At 49.2% G+C, this 15,981-nt stretch overlaps 1 protein-coding gene across 1 annotated transcript in view; it reads left to right on the top strand.

Moving 5' to 3' along the window:
* The window catches only part of HSD17B14 (hydroxysteroid 17-beta dehydrogenase 14), a 19,101-nt gene extending 3,120 nt beyond the window's left edge, over positions 1 to 15,981 (top strand). Inside the window, exons 6-10 of the mRNA XM_069551167.1 lie at positions 3,015 to 3,106; positions 14,798 to 14,902; positions 15,242 to 15,309; positions 15,410 to 15,506; positions 15,611 to 15,981. Coding sequence (XP_069407268.1) covers positions 3,015 to 3,106; positions 14,798 to 14,902; positions 15,242 to 15,309; positions 15,410 to 15,506; positions 15,611 to 15,784 — 536 coding nt within the window. The 3' untranslated portion in view covers positions 15,785 to 15,981. The remainder of the gene's footprint in view (positions 1 to 3,014; positions 3,107 to 14,797; positions 14,903 to 15,241; positions 15,310 to 15,409; positions 15,507 to 15,610) is intronic.

Here is a 15,981-nt window from a genome sequence, read left to right as displayed (position 1 = left end):
CGGGAGGTGGAGACAGAAGAGGGCAGTGTCTTGTAAGGCCTCCCTGGGGCTAGTTGGACAGGATTGAAGCCTAACTCTGGTACCTGGAGTGGGGCAGCCTCAGGCAAGTCAGCTACACTCCGGAATCTCCATTGCTTTATTTGCAAAATAAATGAGTCCACCAGTGCGCATTATTTTGAGGATTTAAGATTATAATCTATGTTAGAGAAACATATAGTTGTAAACATATACATATGTGCATATATGGTCTTCCCCTGTGGCTCAGCTGTAATGCTGTGCAGGAGACGCGAGAGACTCAGGATCATTCTTGGGTCCGGAGGATGCCCTGGAGGAAGGCATGGCAACCCACTCCAGTGTTCTTGCCTGGAGAATCCCATGGGCAGAGGAGCTGGTGGGCCACAGTCCATGGGATCCCAAAGAGTTGGACACGACTGATGCGACTGAGCAGGAGCACGCTATTCATTATACACATAACACATATATGTCCTGTCTTAGTCTGCTCATGCAGCTATAATAGAAATACCATGGACTCAGTGACTTAAACAATGAACATTTATTTCTGGAGGCTGGGAAGTCCAAGATCAAGTCAGAGGCAGATTTGGTGTCTTGTGAGGCCCCGCTTAAGGTGGAAGGAATGAAGGGCCTCACTGGGGTCTTTTTTATGAGGACACTAATCCCATTCAAGAGGGCTCCATCCTCATGACTTAACTCCCACAGACCCCCACCTCCAAATACCATCTTATTGAAAGTGAGGGTTCTTTTCTTATAACAGTTTATATATATATATATAGGCTGTGCTGGGTCTTTGTTGATGCACGGATTTTTCTCTAGTTTCAGAGGCTGGGGGCTACTTTCTGGGTGCAGTGCTCAAGCTTCTCGTTGTGGTGCCGTCTCTTGTTGGGAAGCACAGGCTCTCGAGCGAGTGGGCTTCAGTAGTCGTGGCTCCCAGGCTCTAGAGCGCAGGCTCAGGGGTGGGGCTGCTACGTGTGGGATCTTCCCAGATCAGGGATCAAACCCATGTCCCCTGCATTGGCAGGTGGATTCTTCACCACTGAGCCACCAGGGAAGCCCTGAAGTTAGGAGTTGAATGTATGAAATCTGGGGGAGGACACAAGCATTCAGTCCATAGTATGTATATGTTATCATGTAATATTATATATACATATTTCCCCTTAGGAGCAGTGGGGTCACTATTCACTACTTCAGTGTTCGCTGTGACTTTGTGGACTATAATTGCCTTGAAGAATGAGAATTGGTTGTGTATATTAGCATGTCCCATAGTGATAATGGATAAAGCTGATTGAGGGCTTAGAGAATGGTAGGGGTGGTTTTGGATATGGGATCTGGGAGATAGATTCTCTGAAGCTGAACTGTTTTCTGAAAGAAACAAAGCCAGAAGCCCTGGGTCTCTGGGAGGAATGCCCAACATTTCCTTAATTGTCCATCATCTTGTTTCCCATCTCTCTTTCCTTTCATCCACTTTTATAATATATTTATTTATTTGGCTGTGCTAGGTCTTAGCTGCCACACGTGGGATCCAGTTCCCTGACCAGGGATCGAGCCCTAGCATTGGGAGTGTGGGATCTTTAGTCACTGGACCTCCAGGGAAGGCCCTCTTCATCCACTTTGACTCCTAAAGCCTTTGGAAGGTTTGGGGTCCATTTATCCTGGTTTTTTTTTTTAATTTTCCTGTTCTTATACCTTTATTTCCTGCCTCTTTTCTTCTGAATGTTGATTTTTCTGTCCCTCTACTATCTACCCAGCTCTGTTTACTTAACAAACACATTTATTGTACTCGGTGTCAGGCAGAAATATTGACTTGTGAAATTTCTGAGCTCGAGAACAAGATGTTATCCTCATTTTGCACATGAGCAAACAGGCACAGAGAAGCAAAGTGACTTGCCTAAGGTCACACAGCTAAGAAATGGCAGGGTTGAGGTTTGAACCCAGGTTTTCTGGCCCTGTGACTGCTTTCTAGGTTTGTTTTTTTTTTTCTCTTTTGTTGCTTCTTTTAAGTTTTTTAATTGGTGTATAGTTGATTTACAGTATTAGGTTTGCAGCATAGTGATTCAATGTTTTTACAGACTATGCTCCATCGTGAGTTATTTCAAGATAATGGCTATAATTCCCTGTACTATAGAGTATATCCTTGTTGCTTATCTATTTTATACATAGTAGTTTATATCTGGAGGAGTTTGCATACCACTAGCCTTCTGTTTTTATTTTTTCATCTTGTATACCCCTAATTTGTCCCTCCCTCCTCCCTTCACCCCTTTGGTAACCACAGGTTTGTTTTCTATATCTGAGTCTGTTTCCATTTTGCATATATCATTTGTTAGATTCCACATACAAGTGATGTCATAGGGCATTTGTCTTTCTCCATCTGACTCATTTCACTAAGCATGATATTCTCTAGGTTGCGGCAAACGGCAGCATTTCCTTTTTAAGGCTGAGTAATATTCCGTGTGTACACATCAACCACATCTTAAATATTCCTTTTTATTATTTTTTGTTGGCAGTGCTGTGTCTTTGTTGCTGTGCAAGGGCTTTCTTCAGTTTCAGAAAGCAGGGGGCTATTCTCTAGGTGAGGGGCTCGAAACTCGTGAGGTGGTGGCTTCTCTTGTGAGGCACAGTCTCTAGGCACAGGGCCTTCAGCAGTTGTAGCCGGGGCTCATTAGCTGCAGCCCATGGGCTTGGTTGCCCCAGGGCATGTGGAATCTTCCTGGGCCAGGGATCGAACCCATGTCCTCTGCACTGGCAGGTGGATTCTTAGCCACCGGCCCACCAGGGAAATCCTAAACTCCATCTTCTTCACCCAGCTGGACTGACTCTTTTTTTAGTAACCATCATGCAGCCCCCTTTCCTCTTCAGGACCCCTGACCCTCTCGTCTGCCACCCCCCACGCTCTGCCCTACCACCAGCCCCCCGCCCCCCATGCCTGTTTCTCTTTCCTGTTCTCCTGTCTTCACGGTGCCCTCATCCTCTCATCCGTCTCTCTCTCACCCGACCCTTAGACCCACCCCCACAGTGGCCCGAGGAGACCTCCGCCCAGGGCTTTCGCCAGCTGCTGGAGCTGAACCTGCTGGGGACGTACACCCTGACCAAGGTGAGGCTGGGGTCCCCACCACCAGGTCTGGGTGACCTCCTGACCCTGAGCTTGTCAGACCCATTTTGTCTAAGAGCCAAATATTTTCTGTGCCTTGCTTTGATCTTATTCCGGAAGGGCTCCATTCTTTGTAGAAAAGAAATGCCCACAGATCCTGATATCCAGCCAAAGCTACCCGTGTTGGCTACATAGCCCCATCTTCTTAGGAACCTTCCAGAACCTTCCAGCATGGTGTGGTGAGGAATGTTAAGGATATGGGAGGGGGTGGGACAAAGAGTCAGTAATAGACAGATACAGCTTTGCCATCCAACGAATAGCTATTAGGAGGAAAGAGCATCCCCCCTCTACCTGTATGTCTTTGCTCTGAAGCTTGCTATAACCGCCTCCTATTTGCCGTCTCAGTTCAAATACCACATCTTCAGAAAGGCCCTTCCCAATCATCCTTGCTAATGTGGCATCTATGCCTATATGGGGCTTCCCTGGTAGCTCAGCTGGGACAGAATCCACCTGCAATTCAAGAGACCCCGGTTCGATTCCTGGGTCGGGAAGATCCCCTTGAGAAGAGAAAGGCTACCCACTCCAGTATTCTGGCCTGGAGAATCCCATGGACTGTAGAGTCCACGGGGTTGCAAAGAGTCGGACGCAACTCAGCGACTTTCACTTTCACACCTATATGTTCATTCTCTATGATAACAGCTTATTTTCATCAAAGTATTTTTTAAGATTATAGTTTACTCTCTTTTTTGCTAAGGCTTTTTTTTTTTTTGATGTAGACCATTTAAAAAGTCTTCATTGAATTTGGTGCAGTATTGCTTCTGCTTTATGTTTGGTTTTTTTGGCCAAACATAGGCATGTGGGATCTTAGCTCTCTGACCGAGGTCAAACCCTCACCCCCTGCATTGGAAGGTGAACCACTGGACTTCCAAGGGGGAGCCCCATCATTAGTAAATAAAATAAAAAAAATTTAATTAATTTATTACATCTATTTTTTATCATAATACATTTTGGGGGGGGGGTGCTACTTAGCAGCTTGCAGCATCTTATTTTCCCAACCAGAGATTGAACCCATGCCCCCTGCCGTGGAAACTTGGAGTTCTAACCACTGGACCCCCAGAGAATTCCCCATCAGAATACTTCTGTATTCACTCACTCAACAAACATTTATTTAGCACCAGACACATGCTAAGCACTGGCTGTGCAGCGAAACAGACAAAGAGCTGTGACCCTGGGGAGCCAACATTCTCATGGGGGAGACAGACAGTAAGCCAGGAAATACGATATAACGTCAGGGAGTGATAAGTGCTGTGCCAAAAAGTGAAGGGAGGTAAGGGGATCAAGAAGCATGGGCAAGTATAAATGCTATGTTATAAAACTTTTTCTTGTGGCATTTTACAAGCACACATGGAAACAGAATCGTATTAATATTACTGAACCCACATACCCATCACCCAGCGCTAACAGCCAGTATTCTACCATTCTTGCTTCTTGTCGACGCCTCACTTGTTTCTTTTATCTTTTCTGGAGTGAAAAGTGAAAGTGTTAGTGGCTCAGTTGTGTCCGACTCTTTGCAATCCTATGGACTGTAGCCCGGCCAGGCTTCTTTGTCTATAGAATTCTCCAGGCAGGAATACTGGATTGCCATTTCCTTTTCCAGGGAATCTTCCCAACCCAAGGACGGAACTCAGATCTCTTGCATTACAGGCAGATTCTTTACCATCTGAACCACTACGGAAGTAAATCTCAGATATCATATTTCACCTGTAAACAATTCAGTATAAGGTTTTGTTCGATTTTTGTTCGTGCGTGTGTATCTGTGTGCTCTTTTAGACAGGGTAGGTAGTCAGAAGGCTTCTCTAAGAGGTGACACTTGAGTCAAGCCCCCAAGGAGGTGTGTGAGCAATTGCCATCTAGCACAGGAACAGCCAGTGCAAAGGCCCCGGGGTGGGAATCTACAGCGAGGAGGGAGCTGGACGACACAGGCGAAGCAGGGAGAGGACAGAAGTTGACCACAGATCATGCTGGGGCTTGGGAAACCACAGAGGGGACTTGGCTTTGATACTAACCGAGCCAGGAGCCATTTATTTTCTTGGGCTCCAAAATCATTGCAGATGGTGACTGCAGCCATGAAATTAAAAGATGCTTGCTCCTTGGAAGAAAAGCTGTGACCAACCTAGACAGCATATTAAAAAGCAGAGACATTACTTTGCCGACATAGGTCCATACAGTCAAAGCTATGGTTTTTCCAGTAGTCATGTATGGTTGTGATAGTTGGACCATAATGAAAGCTGAGCGCCAAATAATTGATGCTTTTGAACTGTGGTGTTGGAGAAGACTCTTGAGAATCCCTTGGACTGCAAGGAGATCAAACCAGTCAGTCCTAAAGGAGATCAGTCCTGAATAGTCACCGGAAGGACTGATGCTGAAGCTGAAGCTCCAGTACTTTGGCCACCTGATGCGAAGAACTGACTCACTGGAAAAGACCCTGACAATGGGAGAGATTGAAGGCAGGAGGAGAAGGGGATGGCAGAGGATGACATGGTAGGATGACATCACCGACTCGATGGAAAGGAGTTTGAGCAAGCTCCAGGAGTTGGTGATGGACAGGGAAGCATGGCGTGCTGCAGCCCATGGGGTGGCAAAGAGTCGGACCCAACTGAATGACTGAACTGAACTGAGCCAGGAGCCATAGAGTGTTCAGGGCAGAGGAACTCGAACTGCTGTAAGTGGGATATTGTGCCATCTGGCGGCCACGTGGGGAACAGAGTGGGGCGCGAGGGCGGAGGCCTCGAAGCCAGTGAGCAGGTGATGATGGGGTGGTCCAGGCCCGAGGAGGTGATGTTGGAGGCCAATAGTCTGGTAGATCTGGTGAGAAACGGTCCGATTCTGTATGCAGTATCATGGTGGACTTGTAAAGATTTCCTTATAGTAGACTAGATGTGGGGGCCGATTTGCCAAAGAAAGGGGCGGTGGAGTTTGTTTCTGATTCATTTGTTTCCCTCACCCCCATCCCCAGCAACTGGCAGAACTGTGTGGCCATCCACTGCCCTGGGAAAGCCGGGGGAGAAGTACACAGGCTGGGGACTGTTGAATGAGAAATGCTAACCAGATGCCCACGTGGGAGCCCTGCACCTAGGGCAGGGGTTGAGGCTTGAAGACATCAGTTTGGAGCCCGCTAGCCCAAGGCTAAAGGAGCTCAGAAAAAAACAAAAACAAAAACAAAACCTGTAAACTGGAACTTCCCTGGTGGTCCAGGGGCTAAGACTCCACACCTCCAATATAGGTGGCCCACATCCCATCCTTCATCAGGGAACTAGATCCCACAGGCCCCAACTAAAATATCCCGTGTGACGTAACTAAGACCTGGCACAGCCAAATAAGTAAATATTAAAAAAAAAAACCACACACAAAATAATCAGAGGGCACAGGCCCACTCTGTGGGCCAGGGGTCACCTGTGTGGGGATGCTCAGGTGCTCTCCAGATCCTGTCGGAGATACAGGTGAAATAGCCCCGGGGAAACTGGATAATCTGTTGCTCAACCAGTCAGCCTTGGCTCCTGTCCCCAATTCCTGTTCAGGTTCTAAGATTGGTGCCTAGCTCAGCTGGTGAAGAATCCGCCTGAAATGCAGGAGACACTGGTTTGATTCCTGGGTCAAGAAGATCCCCTGGAGAAGGGATAGGCTACCCACCCCAGTATTCTTGGGCTTCCCTGGTAGTTTAGACCAGTAAAGAAACTGCCTGCAACGCAGGAGACCTGGGTTCGATCCCTGGGTTGGAAAGATTCCCTGAAGGAGGGCATGGCAACCCACTCCAGTATTCTTGCCTGAAGAATCCCTATGCACAGAGGAGCCTGGCAGGGTACAGTCCATGGGGTCACAGAGAGTGGGACATGACTGATTGACTAAGCACAGCCAGAGTTCCCTGACGGTCCAGTGGTTAGGACTCTGTGATTTCATTGTCGAGGGTGTGGGGTTAATCCTTGGTCTGGGAACTAAGACCCTGAAAGCTGTGGGGCATGGCATAATAATAATAGTAATAAGAGGAAGATTAGTATCTCTGTACAGTAAGACAGCCATAAATCACAGGCCGTAAAGGATATGTGTGTGCATATATATATTTTTTAATTTAATTAAATTTTTTTGGCTGTGCTCAGGCTTTTCTTTAGTGGTGGAGAGTGGGGACTACTCTGTAGTGGTTGTGAGTGGGGCCTCTCACTGCAGTGGCTTCTGGTGCTGAGCGCGGGCTCTAGGTTCCTCAGGCTTCAGTAGTTGCAGCATGAAGGCTTAATTGCTCCACAGCATGGGGGATCTTCCCGGACCAGGGACTGAACCTGTGTTTTCTGCATTGGCAGGTGGATTCTTTACCACTGAGCCCCACCAGGGAAGCCTTATATATTTTTTTTTCTTTCTTTCCCTCCCTCCTTAGCTATCAGCATTTAAAAAAGGGAGAGAGAAATTTCTCATATATAACCGGTTTTCTGGTTTCTCCTGGAAATTTGGCCAGCTGGGCCCACCGGGAGGGCAACAGTCAGCCAGATGCGGCCTGGTTCTACCAGTCCCAAGCTCTCCCTCTTGGGTCTCCTTCTCCTGACTCACCTGTGACAGGCTGGTGCGGAGACCGCTGAGGGTCTAGATCTGGCGTCTGCCTGCCCGGGGTTCGCTATCACTTCTTGCTTGTAACATTGGGCAAGTTACTCGGTCTCTCTGTATCTAGGTTTTCTCATCTGTAGTAGGAAGCTAAATAGCATTAGCTAATTCACAGGGTTGTCCTGAGGATTGAATATGATTAAATTAATACCCACAAAACCCTTAGAACATGCCTGGCACCCAGGTTACTCTCTGCAAGGTATCATTGTTACTGTGACTCTTGCTCCATTTCTGTTTCTTGTGGCTCCTCCGTCTGTGGTCTCTGGTACACATATTGGGCAAATGAAGCCTGGGAGGAGTAGAAGGGAAAGGTTAACATTTGAGCTGAACTTTGAAAGGAAGCGAAGGGAGTAGAGAAACAGGACGTTTTGCTTGCCAAAAGCGTAGCAAAGGCCCTGGGGCAGAAACCACCCAGGTGGATTTTCAGACCAGGAACTTCTCCATCTCCATTTGCCTTTAGCAATTATAAATATTTGGCAAGGTAAATGTATTTTATTGATTTTTGGCCACATCATGTAACATGTGAAACTTCCCTGACCAGGAAGTCTTAACCACTGATCTTCAAGGAAGTCCAATTATATTAGAAACATTTTGTTAAGCTTGTTGTATCCATTGCCTTCTACCGTCCCCTACCCGGACATCATATAATTTCATTAGTAAGAATTTCATGAATACTACCAATGTATTAGAACATTTATTTTTATTTTGACATAACATAAGACTTACAGAATATTTCCCGGATAGTACAGAGAATTCCTGTATATCCAGACTCCCCGTTGTTAACACTTTTTTTTTTTAATCACATTTGCTATATCCTTCTATCTCTGTATTTGGGAATAAGTTGCAATCTATTTTGAGGGCTTCCCAGTGGGGCAAGTGTTGAAGAATCCATTTGCCAATGCAGGAGCTACAAGAGACTTGGGTTCTATCTCTGGGTTGGGAAGATTCCCTGAAGGAAATGGTACTCCAGTATTCTTGCCTGGAAAATTCCATGGACAGAAGAGCCTGGCGAGCTACAGTCCATGGGGTCGCAAAGACATAACTGAGCCCGCATGTATACATATGATGCCTCTTTACCCATAGTGCTTTGGAAGGTATTTCCTAAAATCAAAAGAACATTCTTTTATGAAATCACAGTAAGACTCACATTGATACCATGGTCTTAGCTAATCTTGAAACTTTCTTATTCAGATTTTTAGAATTCTTATCATCACCTGTGTTAGCTGGGGTTCTCCCAGAAGCAGAGCCTAGGTGGGGATTGAAGGGCAGGGTGGATGGAAAGCGATCCCTTGAATCACTGTCTTCAGCCTGGGGAGTAGTTGTCAGGGAGCCAATGAAGGGTATCACCATGCAAGTTACCACCAGGGCAAGTGGGGGCCACTCCCTGGGGACACTCTGGGAGTCATAGAGAAACATAAACCCAAGAGTTACCCCCCACTCCCAAGAGGCAAAGGAAAGCCAAATATTGTTTTAATTTTAAAATACATTTAGCGAATTCCCTGGTGGTGCAGTGGTTAGGACTCAGTGCTTTCACTGACAAGAGCTGAGGTTCCATCCCTGGTCAGGGAACTAAAACTCCCACAAGTGGCTTAGGGTGGCAAAAAAAAAAAAGAAAAAGAAAAAAGAAAACAAGATTAACAATGAAAAATTTGACTTCATGTTAAAAATTAAGACTTTTTTACATGACCAAATTACTATTAGATCTCCTAAGAAAATGAACAGTAATTTCTTAATACCATTGAATGCCCAAGCCCTATTTAAATTCACCTAGATATTTCCAAATGTCTTATTATTAATAACAGTTGACTTGTTCACACCAAGCTCCAAAGTCTGCCCATTGCATCTGGTTTTTCAGAGGGCAGAGACTTTTGTCTGCTTGTTCTTGCCTCTATCCCAGTGCCTATTGCAAAGAAGCACGCATAAGTTGCTGCCCTTGCCATCACTGTCATTATAACCATCACCACGACTGCCGTCGCCATCTTCATCATCATTAACCTCATCATAGCCATCGTCACCATGATGACCACCATCACCACCATCCTCATCATTTACCATCATTATCATGACCACCTTCATCATCATTGCCATCATCCTCCCACCATCATCATTACCTTCATCACCATCATCATCATCACCACCAGCATCCCTTGCAAGCCCTTTATTTATTTTTTAAAAATTTATCTGTTTATTTGGCAGTGCTGAGTCTTAGCCATGGCATGAGGGATCTCGCTCCATGACCAGGGATCGAACCCATGCCCCCTGCATGAGGAGCTTGGAGTCTTAGCCACTGGACCACCAGGGAAGCGCCTCCTTGCAAGCTCTATAAATATTGATTCTTGGGACCCCAGCCCAGGCCTCCTGAGTCAGAATCTCTGGGTTTTTGACCTCCCTGGTGAATTCTGACGCAAAGTTAGCCATTCCCCAGGTTAGAGAAAATGCCAGAGGAGGTTGGGATATTTATATAATTAAGGAAAGGGAATCTTGTCAGGAGGGCATTCACTGAAGGCATTTGAGCACTGCAGTGTCCTATTAAGTGCTCAAAGAGCCGGATTGGTTCTTAGAGACCCATCCATTCATTTATCTATTTACTCATCAAAGACTGAGCAAGCGTTTGTAGGTGCTGGCGGTGAGCCACATGGTGTTTGCCCTTGTGGAGTTTATAGTCACAGGGCAGCCAAGTGTTACCAAATAAACAAGAGATGAGTTTATATGAGTGAGTGTGTTCTGGAAGTCATGGTAGGCTTCCTGGAGGAAATGAAAGATGAGAGATGTTAACCCAAGGAGAGGTGGGGGAGACTGGTGTCTGAAGGGGAGGGAGTCGGGCTGTTAAGAGTCCGGTGAGTCCTTAATGGAGGTACACAGAGGTGCAGACGTTCCCGGAAGGGAACAGGCTGTGCAGAGGCCTGGCCCTGAGAGAGAATTAGGAGCCCAAACACGCTATGGAACATTCCACAGCGCACTTGCATTTGCTTCTGGCTGCCTCCCCACGCAACTTGAGCTCCTTGAGGGCAGAAATCTCTCCCAGTCTTGTTTCCTGCAGTATTCCCAGCTTTTACCCCGTTATCTGGCACATAGTAGGTCCTCACGAAATGTTGGTTGAATGAATTAATGAGCAAGGGAATCGTAGAGATTCAAGAGTGCCTTGGTCTGTTGAGGACCCAAGGCTGAGGGAAGGGGTTAGTGCAGGAAGGGGTTGAGGAGCACATACATGGGGCCTGGAGGGCCCTGCTGACGCATCTGGTCTTTTTTTTTTTTTTTAATTTTTCAACCATGCTGAGTGGCACGTGAGATCTTAGTTTCTTGACCAAGGATAGAACCCGTGCCTCCTGCATTTGGAAGCATGGAGATTTAACCACTGAACCACCAGGGAAATCCCTGAGGCATCTGGTCTTGATGAGCATCCTCCCCAAGAGCAGCAGGGAGGCATCGAAAGCATTTGAGCAAGAAGGTGGTGTGCATGCCACGTCGCTTCAGTCCTGTCCAGCTCTGTGTGACCCTATGGACTGTAGCCCGCCAGGCTCCTCTGTCCATGGGGACTCTCCAGGCAAGAACCCTGGAGTGGGTTGCCAGGCCCTCCTCCAGGGGGTCTTCCCGACCCAGGGATTGGATCCGTGTCTCTCGCGACTCCTGCATTGGCAGGCAGGCTGTGTACTACTGGTGCCAGCCAGGACGATGATGTTAGCCCAGGAATACTAAGATCGTTACTAATAACAGACCTCTCTGGCTCTTGTATGAGGAAGAAATCAGAGGGCAGAGTGGGGTAGGAACTGACATCAGCAGGCGATTGCGTTTGCGCACATGCATTTCAAGGCCTCTTGCAATCTGACCCCTGTCACTCCTCTGACCTCACTTCCCTCCACAGTGGCCTCATTGTTGCCAAACACGCTCCACCTGATCCTGCCTCAGGGCCTCTGCACCCTGTGTTCCTGTTGCCTGGTCTGGTTTTCTCTAAGAGATGCCTACAGCTCAAAATGCTCAAATCTGGGATTTCCCTGGCCATCCAGTGAATAGAGCTCCGTGCTTCCACTGCAGGGGGCACAGGTTCGATCCCTGAGTCAGGAAAATGCCCTGGAGAAGGGAATGGCAACCCACTCCAGGATTCTTGCCTGGAGAATCCCATGGACAGACGCGACTGGAGGCTTAGAGTCCATGGGGCCTCAAAGAGTTGGACACGACTGAAATGACTGCGCATACACGTGCTTTCCCAAAGCCTTGCCTCGGGCACCCTGTTTGAAACTGCACCCAGCCCAATACTCCCATTCTCCCTTATCTTGCTCTCCTTCTGGTTCTGTGTCCCCAGGCACACTCTTTATTTGTTGTTTAGTTGCTAAATTGTGTCCAACTCTTTGCAACCCCATGGACTGTAGCCCACCAGGCTCCTCTGTGCAGGGGATTTCCCAGGCAAGAATACTAGAGTGGGTTGCCATTTCCTTCTCCAGGGGATCTTCCCAACCCAGGGATCAAACCCAAGTCTTCAGCTTTGGCAGGCAGATTCTTTACCACCAAGCCACCTGGGAAGCCCAAACTCACTCCAGAACATTCCGCAGTGCACTTGCATTTGCTTCTGGCTGCCTCCCCACACAACTTGAGCTCCATGAGGGCAGAAATCTCTCCCAGGCTTGTTTCCTGCAGTATCCCCAGCTTTTACCCCGTTACCTGGCACATAGTAGGTCCTCATGATATGTTGGTTGAATGAACTAGTGAGCGAGGGAATTGTAGAGATTTAAGAGCACCTTGGTGATGGGTCTGTTGAGGACCCAAGGGGGAGTCTCCTGAAGCCCCACCCCCCAGATCTCCTGAGACTCTGGTTTAAGAGGCTGAGTGGGAGTGGACCCCACGTCAGAGACTGGGGGTCAGGGATGGGGGCAGGTTTGGGAGGATCCAACACTTAAGTTTTGCCCTTGAGACACAGAGATGGAAATGCCCGCAGGTGGCAGGTCAGGAGCTCCACAAGGGGGCTCTGAGGGAGACTTAGGAGGTGCCCATGGAAACCCAGGAAAGCAGGCCTCCCATGGCAGAGCAGGGAGGGCAAGAAGCGGACCCAGGAACCTCAACATTTAGGGGAAATGGAGTCAGGCCAGGGTGAGGCTACAGTATGTCTGCTTGAGTGAGCCAGGCTCTCTCAGGTCGCGTTGTCCAAGGGAGGGAGGCACAGAGGTCAGGCGGATAAGAGACTAGCAGGTCCTTGATGTAGCCACACAGAGGCATAGGTGACCTTGGTGGGAGGGGTGGGGGGGAGCCAGCACGTGGGGGCGGGGGGTGGGGTGGGGAGAGTGCATGTGAGGGTTAGACGGGCCACAGGAGTGTAGGACAAATATTTATTGAACACTAGCTGTGTGCCCAGTGCTGAGATGAGGTGGCGAATAAGCCTGGCTCAGCCCCCACAGCCCTCACCTTGCCAGGGTTGGGGAGAGGAGGGAGTTAAATGGCTGGGGACCCAGGGATAGGCAGGTTGCAGTTTTAAATAGAATGGTAGGGACTTCCCTGGTGGTGCAGTGGTTAAGACTCCGTGCTTCCTCTGTAGGGGTGTGGGTTCAATCCCTGGTCAGGGAACTAAGATCTGAGGTGCTGCCAAAAAAGAAAGTCACAGTGTGTTGGATGTATGTGTGAATGGCCACTTGGGATTAATAAACCAAATCCCTACATAGCTGGACACCTAGCCATCCTTTAAAAAAATATGATGTTTTAAATAGAATGGTCAGGGCAACCTCACTGAGGAGGTGGCGTTTGCAGTGAAGTTGCTGAGGGGATAGGACTGTCCCCTTTCAGCCCTGAACTGAATGTCCCGTGTCCTCAGAAACCCTTCAGTCCTGGACAAACTGGGGAGAGTTGGTCACCCTAGGAGTAAGTCACGTGCTATATCAGGAAAAACATTCCAGGCAGCGAGAATAGCAAGTGCAAAGGCCCTGAGGTTGGAACACATGGGGGAATATCTGAAGATACGGCACTGAGGTTGGAGCAGAGGCTGTTTTGTGAGGGAGTGGAGGTCTGCAAGAGCTGGTGGGGTGATCCGGAGAGGGAGCTAGATTAGCTTTCTATTCTGAGTATTCCTTGGGGGGAGCCACCTTGTACCCATTAATCTTTAGCAATAGGAATGGGCCTTGCCCAAGGCAAGCAAGGGGAGGGATAGAATTGGAATTTATTCAAGGTCATGCATGACTGAAGAGCACAGAGACAGACTGGGGTGAAGAGAAAAGGAAAGGGAGGGAGAGTTGAGAGTTAGTTTAAGGATCTCCGGGTGGCCAGGGGGTTGCAGGGTTGGCAGAGTAGGGAGTTCATTTCATGAAGGTCTCCCATGTCACGTTTTGACCACAGCGTTTTCCCTGAAACTCAGAGAAATTATCTTCCCCTTCATGTATAAAAGATTCCTCCCCCCTTTTTTTTTTTTTTTTTGGTAACATATGCAGCCATCTTGGTCTATCTTTCATTTTCCTATCTTGTGATGAACAGGAGTTTGAGTAATATACAAAGAGCTAGAGAGAGAGGCACAGGGACCCTGAGAGAGGGGGTCAGGGACACAGAAGAGGGAGGCAGAGAGAGAGAGAGGCAGAGAGAGAGAGAGACAGAGAGAGAGGCAGGCAGTAGAAGAGACAGAAGGATCCTTTCCAGGACTTCCCTGGTACTCCAGTGGTTCAGAATCTGCCTGCCAATGCAGGGGACACACGTTTGAACCCTGGTCCAGGAACATCCCACATGCCTCAGGGCAGCTAAGCCTGTGCACCACAAGAGAAGCCCTGTAGAGAGTAGAGAGTAGCCCCCACTCTCCTCAGTGGGAGAAAGCCTGCCTGTGGCAACGAAGGCACAGTGCAGCCAAAGAAAGAGAATAAGAAAGAAAGAGAAATTCCTTTTAGACAAAGATAGACTCCTCAAGGGCTGATATTCAGAGACCATGGGGCAAACCACAGAAGGTGCCCGGAAGCCCTGCTGTCCGTACAAGGCACCCAGATCCACTAGTGAGCACATCAGGGAGATGGCCAGGAGGCATTTCAACGGGGCTGGGGGAGATCCAGGGGCTTGGGCGGCTTACTCCACTTTCTGTCTCCCCAGCTCGCCCTCCCTCACCTGCGCGAGAGTCGGGGAAACGTCATCAACATCTCCAGCCTGGTCGGGGCGATTGGCCAGTCCCAAGCGGTTCCCTACGTGGCCACCAAGGTACACTGGCAAGACACCCTGCCCCTTCCTTCAGGTGTCTCAGCCCTGAGGTATGGCCCGAGGCATGGCCACCTGGCCTTCCAGGAAACAGAGCCTAGTGCAGCAGGATGCAACCTGCAGGGAGAGCGTGACTTCCCTCTTCCGATGCCCCTGCTTGACGCCCCCTGGTTGGGTGCATGTGTGCCAGGTCGCTTAGTTGTGTCCGACTCTTTGGGGCCCCGTAGACAATAGCCCACCAGGCTTCTCTGTCCATGGGATCCTCCAGGCAAGAATACTGGAGTGGGTTGCCATGCCTCCTCTCCTCTGGTCTGAACTTTCTCCGCGCCCCATCTTCTGCAGGGGGCAGTGACAGCAATGACTAAAGCCTTGGCCCTGGATGAGAGTCAGTATGGCGTCCGTGTCAACTGGTGAGCAGCCTCACAGGGGTTGAGAGCCTCTTGGGGGAGTGAGCCCAAGGAGCAGTGTGTGCACTGGACTTCCCTGACCCCCTCTCCTCCCCCACCCCAGCATCTCCCCTGGAAACATCTGGACCCCTCTCTGGGAAGAGCTGGCGGCCTCAACCCCTGACCCCACTGCTACAATCCTAGAGGGCACTCTGGCCCAGGTAGGAGTGGGGGCCGGATCGAGGTGGTGTCAGGGTGGAGGTCAGGCGGGGGAGGTCAGGCACGGGCTCCTCGTGACTCTCCTTTCCCCCTTGTCTCTCCCCAGCCCCTGGGCCGCATGGGCCAGCCAGCTGAGGTGGCGGCTGCTGCTGTGTTCTTGGCCTCCGAAGCCACCTTCTGCACGGGGACTGAACTGCTCCTGACCGGGGGTGCGGAGCTGGGGTATGGGCGCAAGGCAGGCCAGGCCGCCCCAGCGGAGGCCCCCACCAGCCCTTCCTGATCTCCCACATTTCCACCTGGGCCTTCCTGACGAGGGTTCTCCCACTCCAAACTCAAGTCTCCCAAACTCCAGTTTCCACCCTCTGCCTCTCAGGTGCAGCACCCCACCCACCCCAGCCCCGGCTGTAGATATTCAGACCACTCACCAATGTGCCAAACCACCCCGCAGTTTCCCATAAAAGCACTTTGCAACCAGGA

Source organism: Ovis canadensis, chromosome 14, assembly GCF_042477335.2.
Source record: "Ovis canadensis isolate MfBH-ARS-UI-01 breed Bighorn chromosome 14, ARS-UI_OviCan_v2, whole genome shotgun sequence".
Taxonomy (NCBI): Eukaryota; Metazoa; Chordata; class Mammalia; order Artiodactyla; family Bovidae; genus Ovis; species Ovis canadensis.
The sequence above is the reverse complement of the archived record's forward strand: the minus strand, read 5'-3'. Positions and strand labels throughout refer to the sequence as shown.